This window comes from Pan troglodytes, chromosome 13, assembly GCF_028858775.2.
Source record: "Pan troglodytes isolate AG18354 chromosome 13, NHGRI_mPanTro3-v2.0_pri, whole genome shotgun sequence".
NCBI lineage: Eukaryota > Metazoa > Chordata > Mammalia > Primates > Hominidae > Pan > Pan troglodytes.
In genome coordinates this window covers 53,521,666-53,539,397 of record NC_072411.2, presented here as the reverse complement: position 1 = coordinate 53,539,397, position 17,732 = coordinate 53,521,666, and the positions used below count along the sequence as shown (strand labels likewise).

Here is a 17,732-nt window from a genome sequence, read left to right as displayed (position 1 = left end):
CTGCGATCTACCTACAATGGTATATTATACATTAAGCCTGTTCTGTCATGGGAATTTCAGGCACCTGTGCAGTTTATTGCAGGGCACGTGTCCCCCACACCTGAAATATCAGGTTAGCACATTTCTCCTGACCTTTTGTCAAGCAAGCCCTGGCTCTGCACCCACCCCTTTTCCCATCCATACGCAGATTCTAGGCAGGTGTTGGCTACTAGCAAAAGACTATGTGAAGTTTGGGAAATAGTTTATGGCCAATAAAAGGGGAGGACCTTGGTCTTGGGATTCCCCTGGTCAATGGAGGACTGAACTCTCATTTGATTTTCTTTAGGATACTTGATATTTCTCTTGCAGGTTGTTCATATTATTTAGATCTCATTCCCTTCTCACTCTCTGCTTATACTCTGTGGTACAGATTTCCTTGTGGTACAAATTTCATTTAGAGTTTTGTGTCCTCTAATAAGAGTTGAGAAAGCTAGCCTAGGCTCCTTTGTCACTTTGCATTACAACTTCTTGGTTTTCTTTAATTTTGCTTTGTGCTGTTGTCCGAGATCAATTCTGCTGCTTTGTTGGGTGAAGAGTAAAGAAATGCAACTTTGTTACCAAGAAGGTAGATGTTCAAAGGTTCCTAGAAGCTTCCTTGCAAAACAAAGCTATCACGCCTAGCTTGTCACTGATTTTAAGAATTAAAATCTGGGTACGTTGCTCCCCTCGCCATGCACTAATACACCAGGGAATCCATCCATTTAAAAGAACCCATTCAGTCCTTTAGGCTGAAAACTTAATGTTAAGAGTTAAGGAGGCTCAGAGAGTGGAGGTTCCTTAATGTTTTCATTAAAATGCATAGTCCTTAGATACTACTACTAAAAAATATGGACTTCTCCCAATTCAGAAAACACTAGTTTACTTGATCCAGCAATTAGCAGTAAAAATTTCAGGTAAAGATGCTCTTCCTGAAAAATAAACTGATTAAGCCATCTCACATCCAGGGACTAGGCTCCTACAGATTAGGAGCCAGCGAGGAACATTCATTAGAACATACAAAACAAAAAGAAAATTCTCAATAAGCCTGAAGGAATAGAGTATCCTATGATTGGAAAATTTTAAACCAAGCAATCTATTCATTAAGTACAAGTCTACTGCAGGCCTACTATATTTGAGGCACCAAAGCTAGATGCAACAAAATGGTTAGATTTTTCTCATTGGTAAATTTATTAATGCATTTTAGGCATGTGCTAAGTGGTTACAGAAAATGCATAATTTAGTGCCCAGTTTTCAAGGTAGTAAAATTTTTACTATTTTGGAAAAGACAACATAAATATTCATGGAATTTTCCCCCCTGTTCCTTGAATGTTATATTTGAGAGCTAGATTGTTTTTATGAGTTTCCCCCAAATAGCCCACATGTGGCTGCTATCTAAAGGATTTACGGTCATTTTACCTTTCTGGGTATTCTAATTATTTTCTACAGGTTATGTACAAAGAAAACTTGGGAACAGGCATTCCAACCACTGTGACTCCAGAGATTGAGAGAGTCAAACGCAATCAAGAGAACTTTAGCTCGGTATTTACAAATATATCATATAAGAAACTATTTCCCATAAAAAATTTACCACAATAACCCATCTTTTTTAAAGAAAGTAACATCTTAACAGCAATTCTGTGTGTGTCTGTGTGTGTTGTGTATTATTACCTGACCAAAATTATGTTAATACAAAATGACTCACATTTCCGATTATACTTGAACATTTTCAGTGACTTGACTAGATTTGAAATACTATAAGTAGAATTAACAAGATTCCTCAGCGTTATATAACTTAATGCTTTCCATTGTACTTTTTCATTTCCAGAATTAGCATTGTAGAGTTTATCATTAAAACTGTGAAAAAAGTGAAAACATTATCCTTACTAAATATTACTTACTAAAAAACTGCCTCCTCACATATAACCCCTTCCCCCATTTCCTTCCTTCCTTACTCTCTGTGCTTGTTTTAAATGTCCTCTGGGTACTTTCTTGTATCTCACAGGTTTTGTACAAAGAAAATTTGGGGAAAGGAATCCCAACACCTATCACTCCAGAGATGGAGAGAGTCAAACGCAATCAAGAGAACTTTAGCTCGGTATTTCTTAGGGGGCCAAAAAAAAAAAAAAAAATTCCTTAATTTTATTTAAAATAATAACACCTTACAAATGTAAAATTACTAAATTCATATAATGAAAATAATGATACCAAATATTACCTCAGTTTTCAACCCGAATCTAATTTAGTATTTAGTTCTGGTGTGAAATTTTAACTGTGTTTTCTCTAAAACATAGATATTTATCACTTTCTTTAAAAACCTGTAATACTCTGTTTTCTTCCTCCATTCCTCCTTTAATAACAGTAGGTGTTTCTAACTGGTGTGACACAGTCAAAAGTAAAATCTAACACCCTTTCAAAAGGACAATGTTAATTAGAATTTTATTTGTATTTATTGTGGCTGTTTAATGTATTCTTTGTGTTTGCAGCTTTTAAGGTTTTTTTTTTTATGTTTAGATGTTTGTTTATTTTTCCATAAGTTTGGGAGGTACAGGTGGTATTTGGTTACTAAGTTCTTTAGTGGTGACGTGTGAGATTTTGGTGCACCCATCACCCGAGCAGTATACACTGCACCATATTTGTAGTGTTTTATTCCCTCGCCTCACTCCCACTCTTTCCTGCAAGTCCCCAAAGTTCACTGTATCATTCTTATGCCTTTGCATCCTCATAGCTTAGCTCCCACATATCAGTGAGAACATACAATGTTTGGTTTTCCATTCCTGAGTTACTTCACTTACAATACTAGTCTCCAGTCTCATTAGAGGTCACTGGTTTGCAGCTTTTCTTAAAAGAATGTCATTCTTAAACATTTTCATTCAAAGACAACACAGCAATTCACAGTAAATATAATTTACTTGTCTCGGCTATTTTTTGTATGCTATGTAAGATATAAATTAATTTTTCCTTTGGAAAACTTTCAGTATCATTGAAAGCTAGTATTAGTTAGCTTTCAACATTTATTCTTTATTTTGTTCCCCCAAACCTACCTGTCTCTCTCTCTCGTCTTTCTTTGGTTCCCTAATTTAATGTTACCAACAACTCATGGATATTAATTTCAATTAGTTTGAATGCTATTTGATACCCTGGTCTTTGAGAGAAGGCCTACATAAGTCAAGCCACTCCTGCCGGCAGCCTGGCAGCTGTGTTTTACTGATGTCTTTTAGAGACAGACATCCTGTGTGTGACTAAATGTCCAAAGGGGATCTATAGTTAACTCTATTTTTAAAAGTTACTGAGGTACTTCATCATAAAAACAATAAAAATACTTCTTTTAGGCTGTTTTTTTAGGTTAAGTCTACCTAAAAGATGGGTCCAGGTTGATTTGTTTGTTGGTTTTGTGCACACAGATATTGTACAAAGAGAACTTGAGCAAGGGGACTCCCCTACCTGTCACTCCTGAGATGGAGCGAGTCAAACTCAATCAAGAAAACTTTAGCTCGGTATTTGGGAGAAAGCTCTTTAACTCCATATTAAAAAATAATAATTTCTACAAAACAGAACATCTCACTGTTCATCCCTTTATAATAATCAATTTAACAAAATCTTTTTTTAATCACATCAACTGAATCCTTCTGTTTTCCAGATCTCCTACTCACCATTTGATTCTAACAAACATTTTATACTTTCTATAATAAATAGTCCCTTAAAACTTTTTCTTTCTTTCCTTCTCTTTTCATCTTTATGTTGTGGGACTGTTGAAGTTAATTGAGTTCCAGAAAAGAAAAACCAAACACTAAAGCTCTTATTTACTTGGAACTCTTTTTATCTGATGTTTCTGGGTTAGAGATGCAAGAAAAGATACTGGACTTGAAGCCACATATAGAAATGGTGGTTCTTCCTTAGGAACAGGGATCATCTTAACACAGACCCTATTCAGATAAACAATAGCACCAAGAAAGAAAATTGCTCCATATTGAAACCAAAAGAAATCTTATTTGGGGCCAGGCGTGGTGGCTCACACCTGTAATCTCAGCACTTTGGGAGGCCGAGGCAGGCAGATCACTTGAGCCCAGGAGGTCGAGACCAGCCTAGCCAACATGGTGAAATTCCATCTCTGCTAAAAATAGAAAAAATTAGCCAAGCGTGGTGGCACGTGCCTGTAGTCTCAGCTACTTGGGAGGCTGAGGTGGGAGGTTCATCTGAACCCTAGGAAGTCAAGGCTGCAGTGAGCCGTGATCGTGCCACTGTACTCCAGCCTAGGCAACAGGAGTGAGACCCTGTTTCAAAAAAAAAAAAAAAAAGGAAGATAGAAATCTTATTTTGATACTTATTCAAAACAAGCCATTTCATGAATAGAAATCCAGGCCTTCTGATTTTTTTTAATATACAAATCAGATCATGAGCTTATATTTAATGTTATCTTTTATTAATATTGTTGCTGAAAAACTCTAACACACAAATTATTTGTGTATTATATACAACTCTGAAGCTTCTATATCAAGACCTTAGGTTCACTTATACCTGTGATGGAGAATCAAATGTCATTAGGAAAATTTAGATAGATTTTTTTCTGGGGAGTGGGAATTAATCCAAAATATTTTTAATTGTCAGTTTAAATATATTCTAAAAGTTTGATTCTTTGACATAATTAGATCAGTAACTTTCTTTGGTCCCCCTGTCTTTTTGTTCTGTTTTGTTTTTTAATTACTATTCACTAACAATCCTTCAATTTTGTTAAATTTTCAATGTTAATATGTCTTTTGGAATGTTATACTCATTGTTTTCCCTGTGGGTTGTAATTATTATTCCTTTTATTGAAAGGCTTGCAACAATTTTCAAAATTATTTTCTAATTATTTTCTTGTATACTACAGTAAGTATATTATTATTTGTATCTATTTGAAACCTTAATGATCCTGATGATCCTGGACTTTTTTTAAAGTAACCATTTGTGTTAATTTTTACACAGATTGCATTTAGGCAAAATTGCCCAGTGGTGTATAAGCCTATTAGATACTGTGGAAAATAGACAATGCCACATATTGAACCTCTATACTTGACCATCTCTACAACAACTTGAACTTAATGACAAAGACCAAATTGCCATATTGCATAGATTTGGCCTGTTAAATATCTGTTAGACCGTAAGACAAACGCTTTTTGTAGAGAAAATAAATACTTGCTAATCTAACTTAAGCAATTTTTCTATTGTACACTGAGTATTTTAGTGGTCTTAGGAAATTATTTGTATTTTTTTCCTTAATTCTTGGCACAGGAAATAAATATATTCAAGTTACAATAAAAAGATGAATATCAAATACACTGATATTTCACTAAGGAAATACAAAACAGTTCTCACCCAGATCTGTGCCTGAACAGAGAGGTTGACTTGTTGAATCTGTCTTTTCTGTCTGACGTCTGTAGTTTTATACCAGGTTCCCCACAAGGTAGATGAAAGGGCTGTTTTGACTGCTCTTGTTTTTTCTGGATGCTTTCTTGTGTCATACAGGTGTTGTATAAAGAAAACGTTGGAAAAGGGATTCCAATCCCCATCACTCCAGAGATGGAGAGAGTCAAACACAATCAAGAAAACTTTAGTTCGGTATTTAAAAATAAAAAATCCCTTTAATTATTTTAAAAAAATGTTTAAAAAGATTAATGGCTAGATTTTAAAAATCTAATCAACTCATCCCAGTAAAAATTTTGACCTGTCTTTTTCCCAACTTAATGCTGCCATTTCCTATGAATCAGTTTTCCCCATTTTGGTAAAACATTAATATAATCATTTAACTTAATAAAAAAAAGTGTTCAGTATTATATTCCTGCTTTTACAAATGTAACATTCTCAGTGTCTAAGCATCCACATTTATACTGCTTTGGCAAATTTGATCTGAACCTAAAGCTTAAACAAATGTATTTTGCAAAGATCCGACTATTAGCCTCGTTTCTTATTCTAACCTTTTCTATCTCTACTGTTATTTGTACAGATATTTTGAAGTTTCTTTTTTAGCACCTTATCATTGCTCTCCATTTGCCTTAAACATCGTTGTTCTCAATATGTTCACCCAAACTAAAAATTAAATACTTTGACTTCTTTTGAAAGTGAACAAAAGAAGAGTTGTGTGTATGTGTCTCCATATACACAATGTTTGTAAAACCCAAATATCCCTACGTGATTAATAGCATTTTCAAATCAAAAGTAACTTCCTTGGTTTCTTGTCTGTTTCTACTTTTTTCCCTCCTTGTAACAAGGTGGGAAAAGACTAATTGCTCTTTCACGGTTGCTCAGTGCTGCAGAGATTAGTTCAAACAATGAAAATAACAACCTTTCTTTTCCTATTTCTTAGTTTTTGCTGCTCTTTCCTGCATTCCTTTGCTTTTGAAGATGTCTTTAGGCTCAAACAAACAGGTTGAGTCTAAAAGCTTCTGGTATTTCTCTTCCTCTAACTTACTCTCTTCCTCCCTCCCTTCCCACTCCCAACTGCTCCAAAGCAGGGGGAAAATGACTGATTGATTGCTTTTTTTGTTCTGGATGCTTTCTCATCATACAGGTGCTATACAAAGAAAACCTGGGGACAGGAATTCCAATCCCCATCACTCCTGAGATGCAGAGAGTCAAACACAATCAAGAAAACCTTAGCTCGGTATTTTGGAAAGAAAGGGGGAAAATGCCACTTAACTTCAGAATTAAACTGATCTTTCTTTACATTTACTTATTTTTGTTTTAAGCCCATTTCCCTTCTTTGCTTCTAATATATCTTATATTACAAAAGGATATACTTTCCCATTTCTATAATAGTTAATGTCAACTTTTTACTTCATCTGATATTTACAAACATGTTTTAAAAATAATGAATGTTTCCATTTGTGTGGATAACAACACCGAGTTCTAACAAACAGTCTCAAATCCTCATGTGATTGTTTAGGAGGCACCGTACTCACAAAAATGAAAAAAAATAACATGGATAACTCTGACAGCCCTTCCTCAGCAGCTGAAGTCCCTGCTTCTCTAGAGGGTGCAGATTCCCTATCCCAACAACAGCTTCCACTAAAGTAGTCGGTGGCATTTTGTCAGCATATAACTTCCGGCTCCTTGGATGACTGTGTTTTTTCCTCATCCTTAAAACGTCCCAAGAAATGAAATGTTACTCATGGTTGTTTTTCTGGATGCTTTCTTATCGCACAGGTGTTATACAAAGAAAACATGGGCAAGGGAACTCCTTTACCTGTCACTCCCGAGATGGAAAGAGTCAAACACAATCAAGAAAATATTAGCTCGGTACTTTGGCAAGAAAAGAAAAAAACTACTTTTTAATGATTTTGAAAACTTTCATGATTTAAAATAATACGTATTAATCCTACTTTTTAAAGACAACTTAAATTTTGTGAATTTCTTTAGCAAATTTATCCTTTTTTCCTTTGGGCTACTTCTAGCCTAACACCATTCCCATTTCTATAATACAGTTAATTTCAATTTTTTATTTCATCTGGTATTTTCAATCTTTTTTTTAAAATAATGAGTTTTTCCGTTTGTGTGGATAACACCACTGAGTTCTAACTGTCTCAAATCCTCATATAATTGTTTAGGAGGCATGGTACTCACAAAAAAGGAAAAAAAAAATAACATGGATAACTCTGACAGCCTTTCCCCAGCAGCTGAGGTCCCTGCTTCTCTAGAGGGTGCAGATTCCCCATCCCAACAACAACTTCCACTAAAGTAGTCGGTGGCATTTTGTCAGCATATAACTTCTGGCTCCTTGGACAACTGTGTTTTTTCTTAACAAGGAAGCTGACCTTACCCTTAAAACCTTTCAACAAATGAAATGTTACTCATGGTTGTTTTTCTGGTTGCTTTCTTATCGCACAGGTGTTATACAAAGAAAACATGGGCAAGGGAACCCCTCTACCTGTCACTCCTGAGATGGAGAGAGTCAAACACAATCAAGAAAATATTAGCTCGGTACTTGGGCAAGAAAAGAAAAAAACTACTTACTGATTTTAAAAACTATTTCATGATTTAAAATAATACATATTAATCCTATTTTCTGAAGACAAATTTTGTGAACTTCTTCTTTCTTTAGCAAATTTATCCTTTTTTCCTTTGGGCTACTTCTAGCCTAACACCATTTCCATAATAAAGTTAATTTTAATTTTTTATTTCATCTGATATTTTCAATCATTTTTTAAAAATGAGTTTTTCCGTTTGTGTGGATAACAACACTGAGTTCTAACAGTCTCAAATCCTCATGTGATTGTTTAGGAGGCACCGTACTCACAAAAATGAAAAAAAATAACATGGATAACTCTGACAGCCTTTCCCCAGCAGCTGAGGTCCCTGCTTCTCTAGAGGGTGCAGATTCCCCATCCCAACAACAGCTTCCACTAAAGTAGTTGGTGGCATTTTGTCAGCATATAACTTCTGGCTCCTTGGACGACTGTGTTTTCTTAACAAGGAAGTTGACCTTACCCTTAAAACCTCTCAACAAATGAAATGTTACTCATGGTTGTTTTTCTGGATGCTTTCTTATCGCACAGGTGTTATACAAAGAAAACATGGGCAAGGGAACTCCTTTACCTGTCACTCCCGAGATGGAGCGAGTCAAACACAATCAAGAAAATATTAGCTCGGTACTTGGCGAGAAAAGAAAAAAACTACTTACTGATTTTAAAAACTACTTTTATGATTTAAAATAATACATATTAATCCTACTTTTTAAAGACAACTTAAATTTTGTGAATTTCTTTAGCAAATTTACCCTTTTTTCCTTTGGGCTACTTCTAGCCTAACCCCATAATAACAAGGTTGCTTTAATCCATAAAGTTCTAATATCAAGAAGTAACAGATTTTCCTATAAAACATCCTTTTGCTTCTCTCTCTCCAAACTTACTCTCTATCCACTACCCCCAAGGTCTCTTTGTTTTAGATATGCTTGAAATTTAGGACGGGTACGTGTGGGGTGGTAGAGTAGGTCCAATGGGGCTCTTTCTTAAATATGATTTTGTTGTGTTTTTGTGTCAATGACTTCAGGTTCTAATTTACCCTGTCAGATTTGGACAAAGAGACCTTGGGAAAAATAATCCCCGATCCCCTCCTTCAAGAATAATGATATAAATTATGATCCAATAGTAGTTTTGGCAATTATTGATTATCAATTTACTTAAAAATGAAAGTGTCACCAGAATGGCTTTTTGTTTTACCAGTTTTCGTTTTTTTGTTGTTGTTGTTGTTCTTTAGTTTTACTGTAGTCTTTAACTGCAAACTTTAGTAAACCATTTCCTGTAAGCTTGTGCTCTGTGACATTATATATGGTTGTAAATTACCTAGGGATTGAGGTTTGCAGGGGGACTTCAGCTTTCAGTAGCAAACAACCTTGTGGTGTCCACATTTCCACTGTCTGTAGGTTTCTCCAGTACTTGAGTACAGTGCTTCTAAAACATTAGCATGCATCAGAATAACGTGCAGGGTTTGTGAAGCCAGATTGCTGGGTCCTGCTCTAGTTTCTCATTCTGTAGGTCTGTTATAGAGGGGGCCAGAGAATTTGCATTTTTAACAAGTTCTCATTACTGACCTTGCTGTCCAAGGACCCCACGTTGAGAATCACTATTTCAACAGAATTCTTCCTCTTCAATGTCATTTCCTAAATCTCCCACGTTTCCAAGAATGACACTGAGGGGAGATACCGAGGTTGAGGATTTATCACGATGTATTACTATGTTTCTCATTTTCCACTGATTCGCCATGATAGTGATATAAGAGCCAAAAACCTTATTCCTTAATGATAAGCTGGATGTTGTATGAAACTAAAGCAAGAGGCAGTGCATTGAGGATAGCAAAGAAAAAGAGGGTAGGGGAAACCCTTTGCTTTGTCTGAGGGCCTACAGTTTTACTGATATGTCTATGAGAGTTTAAGTGCTGCAAAACAGTCCAGTAAAAAAACAGCTGCTGTGGGCCAGGTGTGGTGGCTCACGCCTGTAATCCCAGCACTTTGGGAGGCCAAGGTGGGCGGATCACAAGGTCAGCAGTTCAAGACCAGCATGACCAACATAGTGAAACCCCGTCTCTACTAAAAAATACAAAAATTAGCCGGGCATGGTGGTGCACGCCTGTAATCCCAGCTACTCAGGAGGCTGAGGCAGAAGAATCACTTGAACCCGGGAGGCGGAGGTTGCAGTGAGCAGGGATCGTGCCATTGCACTCCAGCCTGGGTGACAGAGCAAGACTCTGTCTCAAAAACAAAACAAAACAAAACAAAAAAAAACAGCTGATGTATTAGGAGCAGCCTCAACCTTCTCAGTGTGATTGAAGCTCATGCCTGTAACTCCTGTTTAGATCATCTCTCAGGGGCTTGACATTGAGAGACTAGCGGTAAAATGATGGTGGTTTCTCATCCTTTTGAGGAACACCACAGGTCTCTCTTGCAGTACTCAAGGGTTTCAGGGCAGGTGCCTATCCTAGTTGTGTCTTGCTGTAACTACACTTAACTTCCTTAGGAAACATACTACTTTCCATCTAACCTAATTGCCCAAATGGTTTGGGGCCCTAAAGATAATCAAAAGTTATCTGTACCATTTCCTTTTTTGGTAACTGTTAACTCTTTTTCTTTTTGGCTTTTTGGACCCATTGGATTCCCATAGGTTTTGTACAAAGAAAATGTGGGGAAAGCCACCCCAACCCCTGTCACTCCTGAGATGCAGAGAGTCAAACGCAATCAAGAAAACATTAGCTCGGTATTGTCTTGAGAAACAAAAGTGCTTTTAATTTTGCAAAATAACTCTTGCAGTTTGGCCTGCTCCTAACCCTGTCCCAGGTTAAAAACAAACAAAATGCCAGTTACATTTGCATCTGCTCTAAATATCACACTACATTTACTGTAGCCATTAACTATTTTTAAGCTTTCTTCTTGAGAGGTGTTCTCACTAATAGTAATAGATTAAACATAGCATTTCCCCCCAACTTGCAATATAATTAATAGTGATTATTACCTCGTAGTGACTTTCGGGCATGACTTTGTATCTCACAGGTGTTATACAAAGAGAACCTGGGGAAAGCAACCCCCACACCCTTTACTCCTGAGATGGAAAGAGTGAAACGCAATCAAGAAAACTTTAGCTCGGTATTTTAGGAAAAATAAATCCTTAAAATCTTAACAGCCCTGGCAAACATGGTTGTACCACTAATTTATCTTACAGTTTTTCCAAAACTTTTGTGTATCTTTAAAAATTCTTCCTTGTCCACTTAAAAACAACAAACCAACCCCACGAGGTCACAGTGATTTTACTTCTTTCTTAAACTTTTGCTTCCTACCGTAACATTTTAATAGCTTTACCTTCAGTGTGATATAACTGAGCCATAACATGAGCCATAACACCAGCTAAGTGACGATTTTCAGACCTGGTTTTCTGCTGTCTGTCTGATGCCTAGATGCTCTTTTGGCTTCCCTAGGTATTGTACAAAGAGAACATGAGAAAAGCAACTCCGACACCTGTTACTCCAGAGATGGAGAGAGCTAAGCGCAACCAAGAAAACATTAGCTCGGTATTTTCTAGGACTAAAAAGAAATAGTGCAACAACTTGGAAAATAACATTTTAACATCATAAAAACACGCCTTTCTCATTCAACTGAAAAACACACTAAAATTTTAAGAGAAAAATGCAACATCTTGGAAAGTAACGTTTTAACACCATAAAAATTTGCACTTATTCAACTGAAAATTTACACTAAAATAGACATTAACTGTGCTTTTACATTCCAAACCATCATACTAAACATAACAAGTTAATTGCCAATGTTTTCCTTCCCCTATACTTTGAGGTAGTTCTACATAACCAACTATAACAAATTTACTTCCTAACATCCTCAATCTTCTGCTCTCCTTTAGTTTTAAGATACTTTATGACATGGGTAATACTCTGAAATGGATGCCTTCTTTGGATATATTTTGGGGTTTTAGTGTCTGGAGGACTTTGATTTCTATATTAGCATATTGGTTTATGAAGTCTGGACATAATCTAAGGAAAATAATCACTTGTTTTAAAGGACAGTTCTTTCAAATTCCCTTCAATATCAGATTTAGAGCCAAATACCATCGAATATGTTGATGCTGTAATTCCTAGCAAATTTCAAGAGGTCACTTTTTCTTTTCAAAATTATACCGTGACCCTTCTTTGAAAATGAGTTTCATTTTCGAAGTCAAAACAAGTCCTTTCTCTTCCGCTGGCGGGCCCTTCTGGTCCCCAGATTAGCCTGTTCCAAAATTGGTCATGTGTCTCACTGGGCCCCTTCAGTTGACCCAAGCGTCCCTCACCAACTCCTATCCATCTCTATCTGCTGGAAAGGCTTTGAGGTTTCAGATTTAGGACAGCACCACTCATTCATGGTCTCTCCTCCATCAGGTTCTTTATTCTGATAGTTTCCGGAAACAAATACAAGGCAAAGCTGCCTATGTATTGGATACCCCCGAGATGAGAAGGGTGAGGGAGACCCAACGGCACATCTCAACGGTGAGTCAGGAATTCTTTAGGATTGGCTGGCTGCCTGTCAGAATGTGTAAAAAGGGATATAGTCACACCATCATATTTTCATAAAGCAAATTCATGACATTTCAGGTGAAATATCATGAAGACTTTGAGAAACACAAGGGTTGCTTCACACCAGTGGTGACAGATCCTATCACTGAACGAGTAAAGAAGAACATGCAGGACTTCAGTGACATTAACTACCGAGGTATTCAGAGGAAAGTGGTAGAAATGGAACAAAAACGGAATGACCAAGATCAGGAGACTATTACAGGTAACTGAGCCTGGGTTGGGGGAGGGGATTAACTTTAAGTGAGGGGGTAGAAGAACAAAAGTAGCATTATCTACATCGAGTCAAAACATAAAGGACTTCAATCTGTTTTTTTAGAGGTGCAAGAAAGCTCCTATTATCTCATAGTTTACAAAGCTGATTTCTACCTTATCTTTGTTCTCCTCTGAGGAAAAGACATGACCCAGAACCTAAGCTGGAATAAGTGTGATTCAATCCTTTGGTGGTGGTTAAAATTCATGCCTTGGTTTTCAAGTTATTGGAAAACTCCAAGAACACTTGTTCTGATCACTGGTTTCCCTTTCAGGTTTACGTGTCTGGCGTACTAATCCTGGTTCGGTTTTTGACTATGATCCAGCAGAAGACAACATCCAGTCCCGAAGCTTACACATGATTAATGGTGTGTTAGCTGAAAAAGGCTTACAACATAAACATCACCATTTAGTATGCTAGAGTCAATGACTTTCATTTGGGCTCTGAAGTTCCTTCCCTCCAGAGTTTTCCACTTTCTGAGCTGCCCATTTGGCATAAAAATACCTTGTTAACTAGTGAGCAAAACTTACTTTCTAGATAAGTTCAAGTTAGAAAAAATTTTGTTTCACTGCCTCAGTGCATGTCTCCCATTATTATCATTTCTAATTTTTTTTCCAAAGAAAAAACAGTAGTAATTCTATTGGAGAAATAATGAAAATACATAGGCAAAGGGAAGAGAAAGGATTTGACCTGTAGAACTTCCTGAGCTCTATTGCATCAAGGAAGTTTATTCATTACACAAAGCAGGCTGCACAACTTCCTTCCTTCTTTTCATGTTAAAAAGCAGAATACTAGCCTGGAAAAGAGAATGAGACCCCTTTTCTACAAACAGTAAAAAAAAATTAGCCGCGAGTGGTGTTGTACACCTGTAGTACCAGCTGTTCAGGGGGCTGAGGTGGGAGGATAGCTTGAGCCTAGAAGGTTGAAGCTGCAGTGAGCCGTGATTGTACCACTGCCCTTCAGCCTGAGCAACAGAGACCCCATCTCAAAAAAAAAAAAAAAAAAAAAAGGATATTATGTAGAGACAGTCCTCAAAGGATTTATACTCCAGTTTTCTGATGAAGACACAGAAGTAAATCCATGGTTGCATTCTGACATGTGCAATTTTAAAGGTCTGCCCATGGTATTTTGGGAACACAGAGAAAGACTCTAAATTGATTTGCAGTTAGGGAGGACTTTCTGGAGAAGTTAAAGATGGAGTCTGAATGTGAATATTACTATTTATTCATTTTGGTGAGCCAGGAAAATTGGCAGGGTGGAGGGGAGATGTTACAAATAGACTCTTGGATTTGAAACCTGGCTGTACAACTTAACTGTTCCATGACCTTTGGTCATGTACTTAAGCTCTCATCTGTAAAAATAAGAAAGACAAACCTACATCAGAATAACTGTGAGGGTTTGACCCATGGGAAAGTACTTAAAACCATGCTTGGCAAAGATAACAATAACTGAGATTCAATCACTGTTAGGCATTACTACCATAGAAATTTCATGTTTGCTACATCTCCCCCAACTGCATCTCTCCCAGTCCAAGCTCAGCGCCGGAGCCGGGAGCAGTCACGATCTGCCAGTGCACTGAGCATCAGTGGGGGTGAGGAGAAGTCTGAGCATTCAGAAGCACCAGACCACCACCTTTCGACTTACAGCGACGGGGGTGTCTTTGCAGTCTCAACAGGTACAAGTGCCTGGCGCTGATTTTGGCAGTCCCACCCGGCCAGCTCATTGATGGTTACTATAAGAGATGCTTTGAGTACAAAAACAAATTTTAAAATTTTTCATCCTTTCCTTTAATGAGAAAAGACTAGAATTGTGGAGGGCTGCATGAAGTTAGATGTTTCATTTTCTTTGATTTCTCTTTTTGGAAATCATTCTAAGTTGGGGGAAAAAGACATCACTCAGCTGCTAAACACAGATTAAAGGATACCTAGCCATTTTTCTTCTTATAAGGAATTTGCCCCCTTTTTTTCAGCTTACAAACATGCAAAAACCACAGAGCTCCCACAACAACGATCATCTTCAGTTGCTACCCAACAGACAACGGTATCTTCCATCCCATCTCATCCATCTACTGCTGGAGTAAGTGAATAACAACTCACTTAAATAAATTATTCTTAATTTTTGATATGTGCAAACATGATTATAAGTATTAGGTATTACGGTTTTTTTTTAACCAAACCTTCTATTTTATATAATGCTCTTTTATTACATGTTTCATATTAATGATATCAGAAAACTTTCATTATCTAACTCAAATTAATGAAAAGCATTATTCAATAACTTAAAAAAAAAAAAAACCCAAACCTAGAGCAAAGCATCAGTTTTGGCTCATTGGTCTCACCTACTATCTTAAACATTTGCTGGGCATAGTGAATCATGCCTATAATGCCAGCACTTTGGGACGCTGATGCAGGAGGATTGCTTGAGCTCAGGAGTTTGAGACCAGCCTAGGCAACATAGTGAGACTTCATCTCTACTAAAAACCAAAAAATTAGCCAGGTGTGGTGGTGCATCTATAGCCCCAGCTACTGAGGAAGTTGAGGTGGGAGGATTGCTTGAGCCTGGAAATTTGAGGTTGCAGTGAGCCATAACTGCACCACTGTACTCCAGCCTGGATGACAGAGGGAGACCCTGTCTCAAAAAACAAGAATGTATAGATGTATGCAATGTGCCCACATATATACATGCCTTATCTTAGATCTCCCCTATTAATATATATAGAAATGGTAAGCCAAATCATCTTCACAGTTCACCAGACTACTTCACAACTCTTAGTTTAAAACCCTGGATCTCATTCATAATATCCTCAAAAGCCTAATACTTTAGGATTGATATGAACAATCTTTGTATGAAGACAACTGTCTTTATTAAATGACATACAAGAAGGTCTAAATAAGTGTTAGACCTATTATATTTAAGGAAGGGAATACTGTAAAGTTCTAATTTTCCCTGAAATAAACCAATGCATTCAATTCCAATATAAATCCCAATAGCATTTAAAGAAACTGTGCTAACCCTAAAATTTGAAAAAGCTGCAAGGATAATCAAGTAAAATTTGAAAATGATAATACTTAAGGACTCAACTAAAAAAGAACAAAACATACTATAAAGCTATTAAAATTAAATATGGATTTAGCATGGCAATAGATACAAAATATCGATTTAGCATGGCAATAGATACAAAAATAGATGAAGTCCAGAAACAGACCCTAAAAGAATTATAAATCAGCAAGAAAGGGTTAAGTTATTTAATTATATGATCTGAGGTAACCAGTTATCTATTTAGTAAAATAATAAAATTAGATACCCATCTCAAAGCATAAACTGTAGCTGTACCAAAGATTTAGATGTAAAATACAAAATTGTAGAAGTACAAAGAATAATAGAGAATACTTTTTTTTTTATTTTTAGAGACAGGGTCTCACTCTATCACCCAGGCTGCAGTGTGGTGGCATGATCACAGCTCGCTGCAGTCTCGACTTCATGGACTCAAGCAATCCTCCAGCCTCAGCCACCAGAATAGCTAGGACTACAGGTGTATATGCCATTCTAGGCTAATTTTTTTTTTTTTTTTTTTTTTTTGGTAGAGGCTCACTAGGTTGCCCAGGCTGGTCTCAAACCCCTGGGCTCAAGCCCTCTGCCTGCTTTGGCCTCCTAAAATGCTGGGATTACAGGCATCAGCCACTCAGCCCGGCCACAATTATTTTAAAATATAAAGGGGAAAGCCTTCCCAGGCAAATTCCAAAATCTAGAAGTATAAAAGTCTGGCCAATTTGATCATAAAATTTTAAATGTTTCTATAACAAATAAATACAAATATGTCAGACTGGGAGAAAACATTTACAGCATACATAACAAAAATATTAATATTGAAAAAGAATAAAGAACTCTAAAATTCACTGATAAATTATTCCCCTCGCCCTCAAAATAGGACTTGGAAGACTAAGAATAGATAATTTATGGCAAAATAAATATAAATGGCCAACAGAAAAAGGTGTTCACCATGACTAGTAACCAGGAATATAAAAATAAAAGTGCTAGTAACCAGGAATATAAAAATAAGATAAAGTACATAATACAAAGTATCAAACTGAATCAAATATCATATTGTATCATATTCGAACATTTTAACAGAAAACTTAAAAAATTAGGTCAGGAATAGTGGCTCACACCTGTAATCCCAGCACTTTAGGAGGTGGGAGGACTGCTTGAGTCCAGGAGTTTAAGACCAGCCTATGCAACAAGGCAAAACCCCATCTCTATTTGTAAAATTATTTTATACATATATATGTGTGTATGTATAAAATAAGTTTAAACACACATGCCATTTGACCTAAAACTTTTACCTTCAAAAGCTTTTTCTTCAGAAATTATTTGCCCAAAGATAAACGGTAGGATGCTCATTATAGTGTAAGAAAAAATGGTGACAACTAAATGTCCAGAAAAATGAAAATGGCTGAATAATTCGTGATATTATTAAAATGTGAAATTCTCTGCAGCAGTCAAAAAGGGTAAGATACAGCTACATTTACATGGAAAGACTTCCAAGCTATATTAAATGGAAAGAACAAATCACAGTATTATTTATAGTAATGTTCCACTTATGCAAAAGGGAAAGGAAATCTATTTGTGAATTTGAATATATGCATGTGAATTTCAAAATGCAAGAAAAAACCATATAGGTTACATCCAAAACTACTAACCAGTGGCTGCTCCTAGGAAGAAACTTTTGATATTATCACTTATTATATACCTCCAAATTATTACAATTTTAACACTGTGGAGGATAGCTTTGAGAAACTTTTACTACTCGTATGCTCCCAAATTCCCAGAGTGAAAGATGACATGCAATAGTGCTACGGGTTTTCAAATTCTTCTCTAAAAT

The 17,732-nt window shown here is 36.5% G+C and overlaps 2 protein-coding genes across 28 annotated transcripts in view; one reads left to right on the top strand and one right to left on the bottom strand.

Moving 5' to 3' along the window:
• The window catches only part of RIF1 (replication timing regulatory factor 1), a 124,085-nt gene that overhangs the window by 29,363 nt on the left and 76,990 nt on the right, over positions 1-17,732 (bottom strand). For 3 of the 7 annotated variants that reach the window (XR_010150080.1, XR_010150082.1, XR_010150085.1), the window contains 2 exons: positions 5,371-5,506; positions 1,721-1,872 (listed from right to left, as the gene is read on the bottom strand). The exons of 1 other annotated variant lie outside the window; for it this stretch is intronic. The gene's annotated coding sequence lies outside the window, so the exon portion shown is untranslated. Of the gene's footprint in view, positions 1-1,720; positions 1,873-5,370; positions 5,507-8,635; positions 9,679-17,732 lie in introns of those variants that run through there. 3 more of the 7 variants (XR_010150079.1, XR_010150081.1, XR_010150083.1) reach the window with 1 other exon arrangement.
• The window catches only part of NEB (nebulin), a 244,262-nt gene that overhangs the window by 224,731 nt on the left and 1,799 nt on the right, over positions 1-17,732 (top strand). For 4 of the 21 annotated variants that reach the window (XM_054679823.2, XM_054679822.2, XM_063791165.1 and 1 more), the window contains 16 exons: positions 1,465-1,557; positions 2,021-2,113; positions 3,420-3,512; positions 5,521-5,613; positions 6,563-6,655; positions 7,198-7,290; positions 7,879-7,971; positions 8,547-8,639; positions 10,647-10,739; positions 11,033-11,125; positions 11,455-11,547; positions 12,406-12,513; positions 12,619-12,802; positions 13,125-13,217; positions 14,379-14,525; positions 14,820-14,926. In XM_054679823.2, coding sequence (XP_054535798.1) covers positions 1,465-1,557; positions 2,021-2,113; positions 3,420-3,512; positions 5,521-5,613; positions 6,563-6,655; positions 7,198-7,290; positions 7,879-7,971; positions 8,547-8,639; positions 10,647-10,739; positions 11,033-11,125; positions 11,455-11,547; positions 12,406-12,513; positions 12,619-12,802; positions 13,125-13,217; positions 14,379-14,525; positions 14,820-14,926 — 1,662 coding nt within the window. The remainder of the gene's footprint in view (positions 1-1,464; positions 1,558-2,020; positions 2,114-3,419; positions 3,513-5,520; positions 5,614-6,562; positions 6,656-7,197; positions 7,291-7,878; positions 7,972-8,546; positions 8,640-10,646; positions 10,740-11,032; positions 11,126-11,454; positions 11,548-12,405; positions 12,514-12,618; positions 12,803-13,124; positions 13,218-14,378; positions 14,526-14,819; positions 14,927-17,732) is intronic. The other 17 variants (XM_063791160.1, XM_063791161.1, XM_063791162.1 and 14 more) reach the window with 17 other exon arrangements.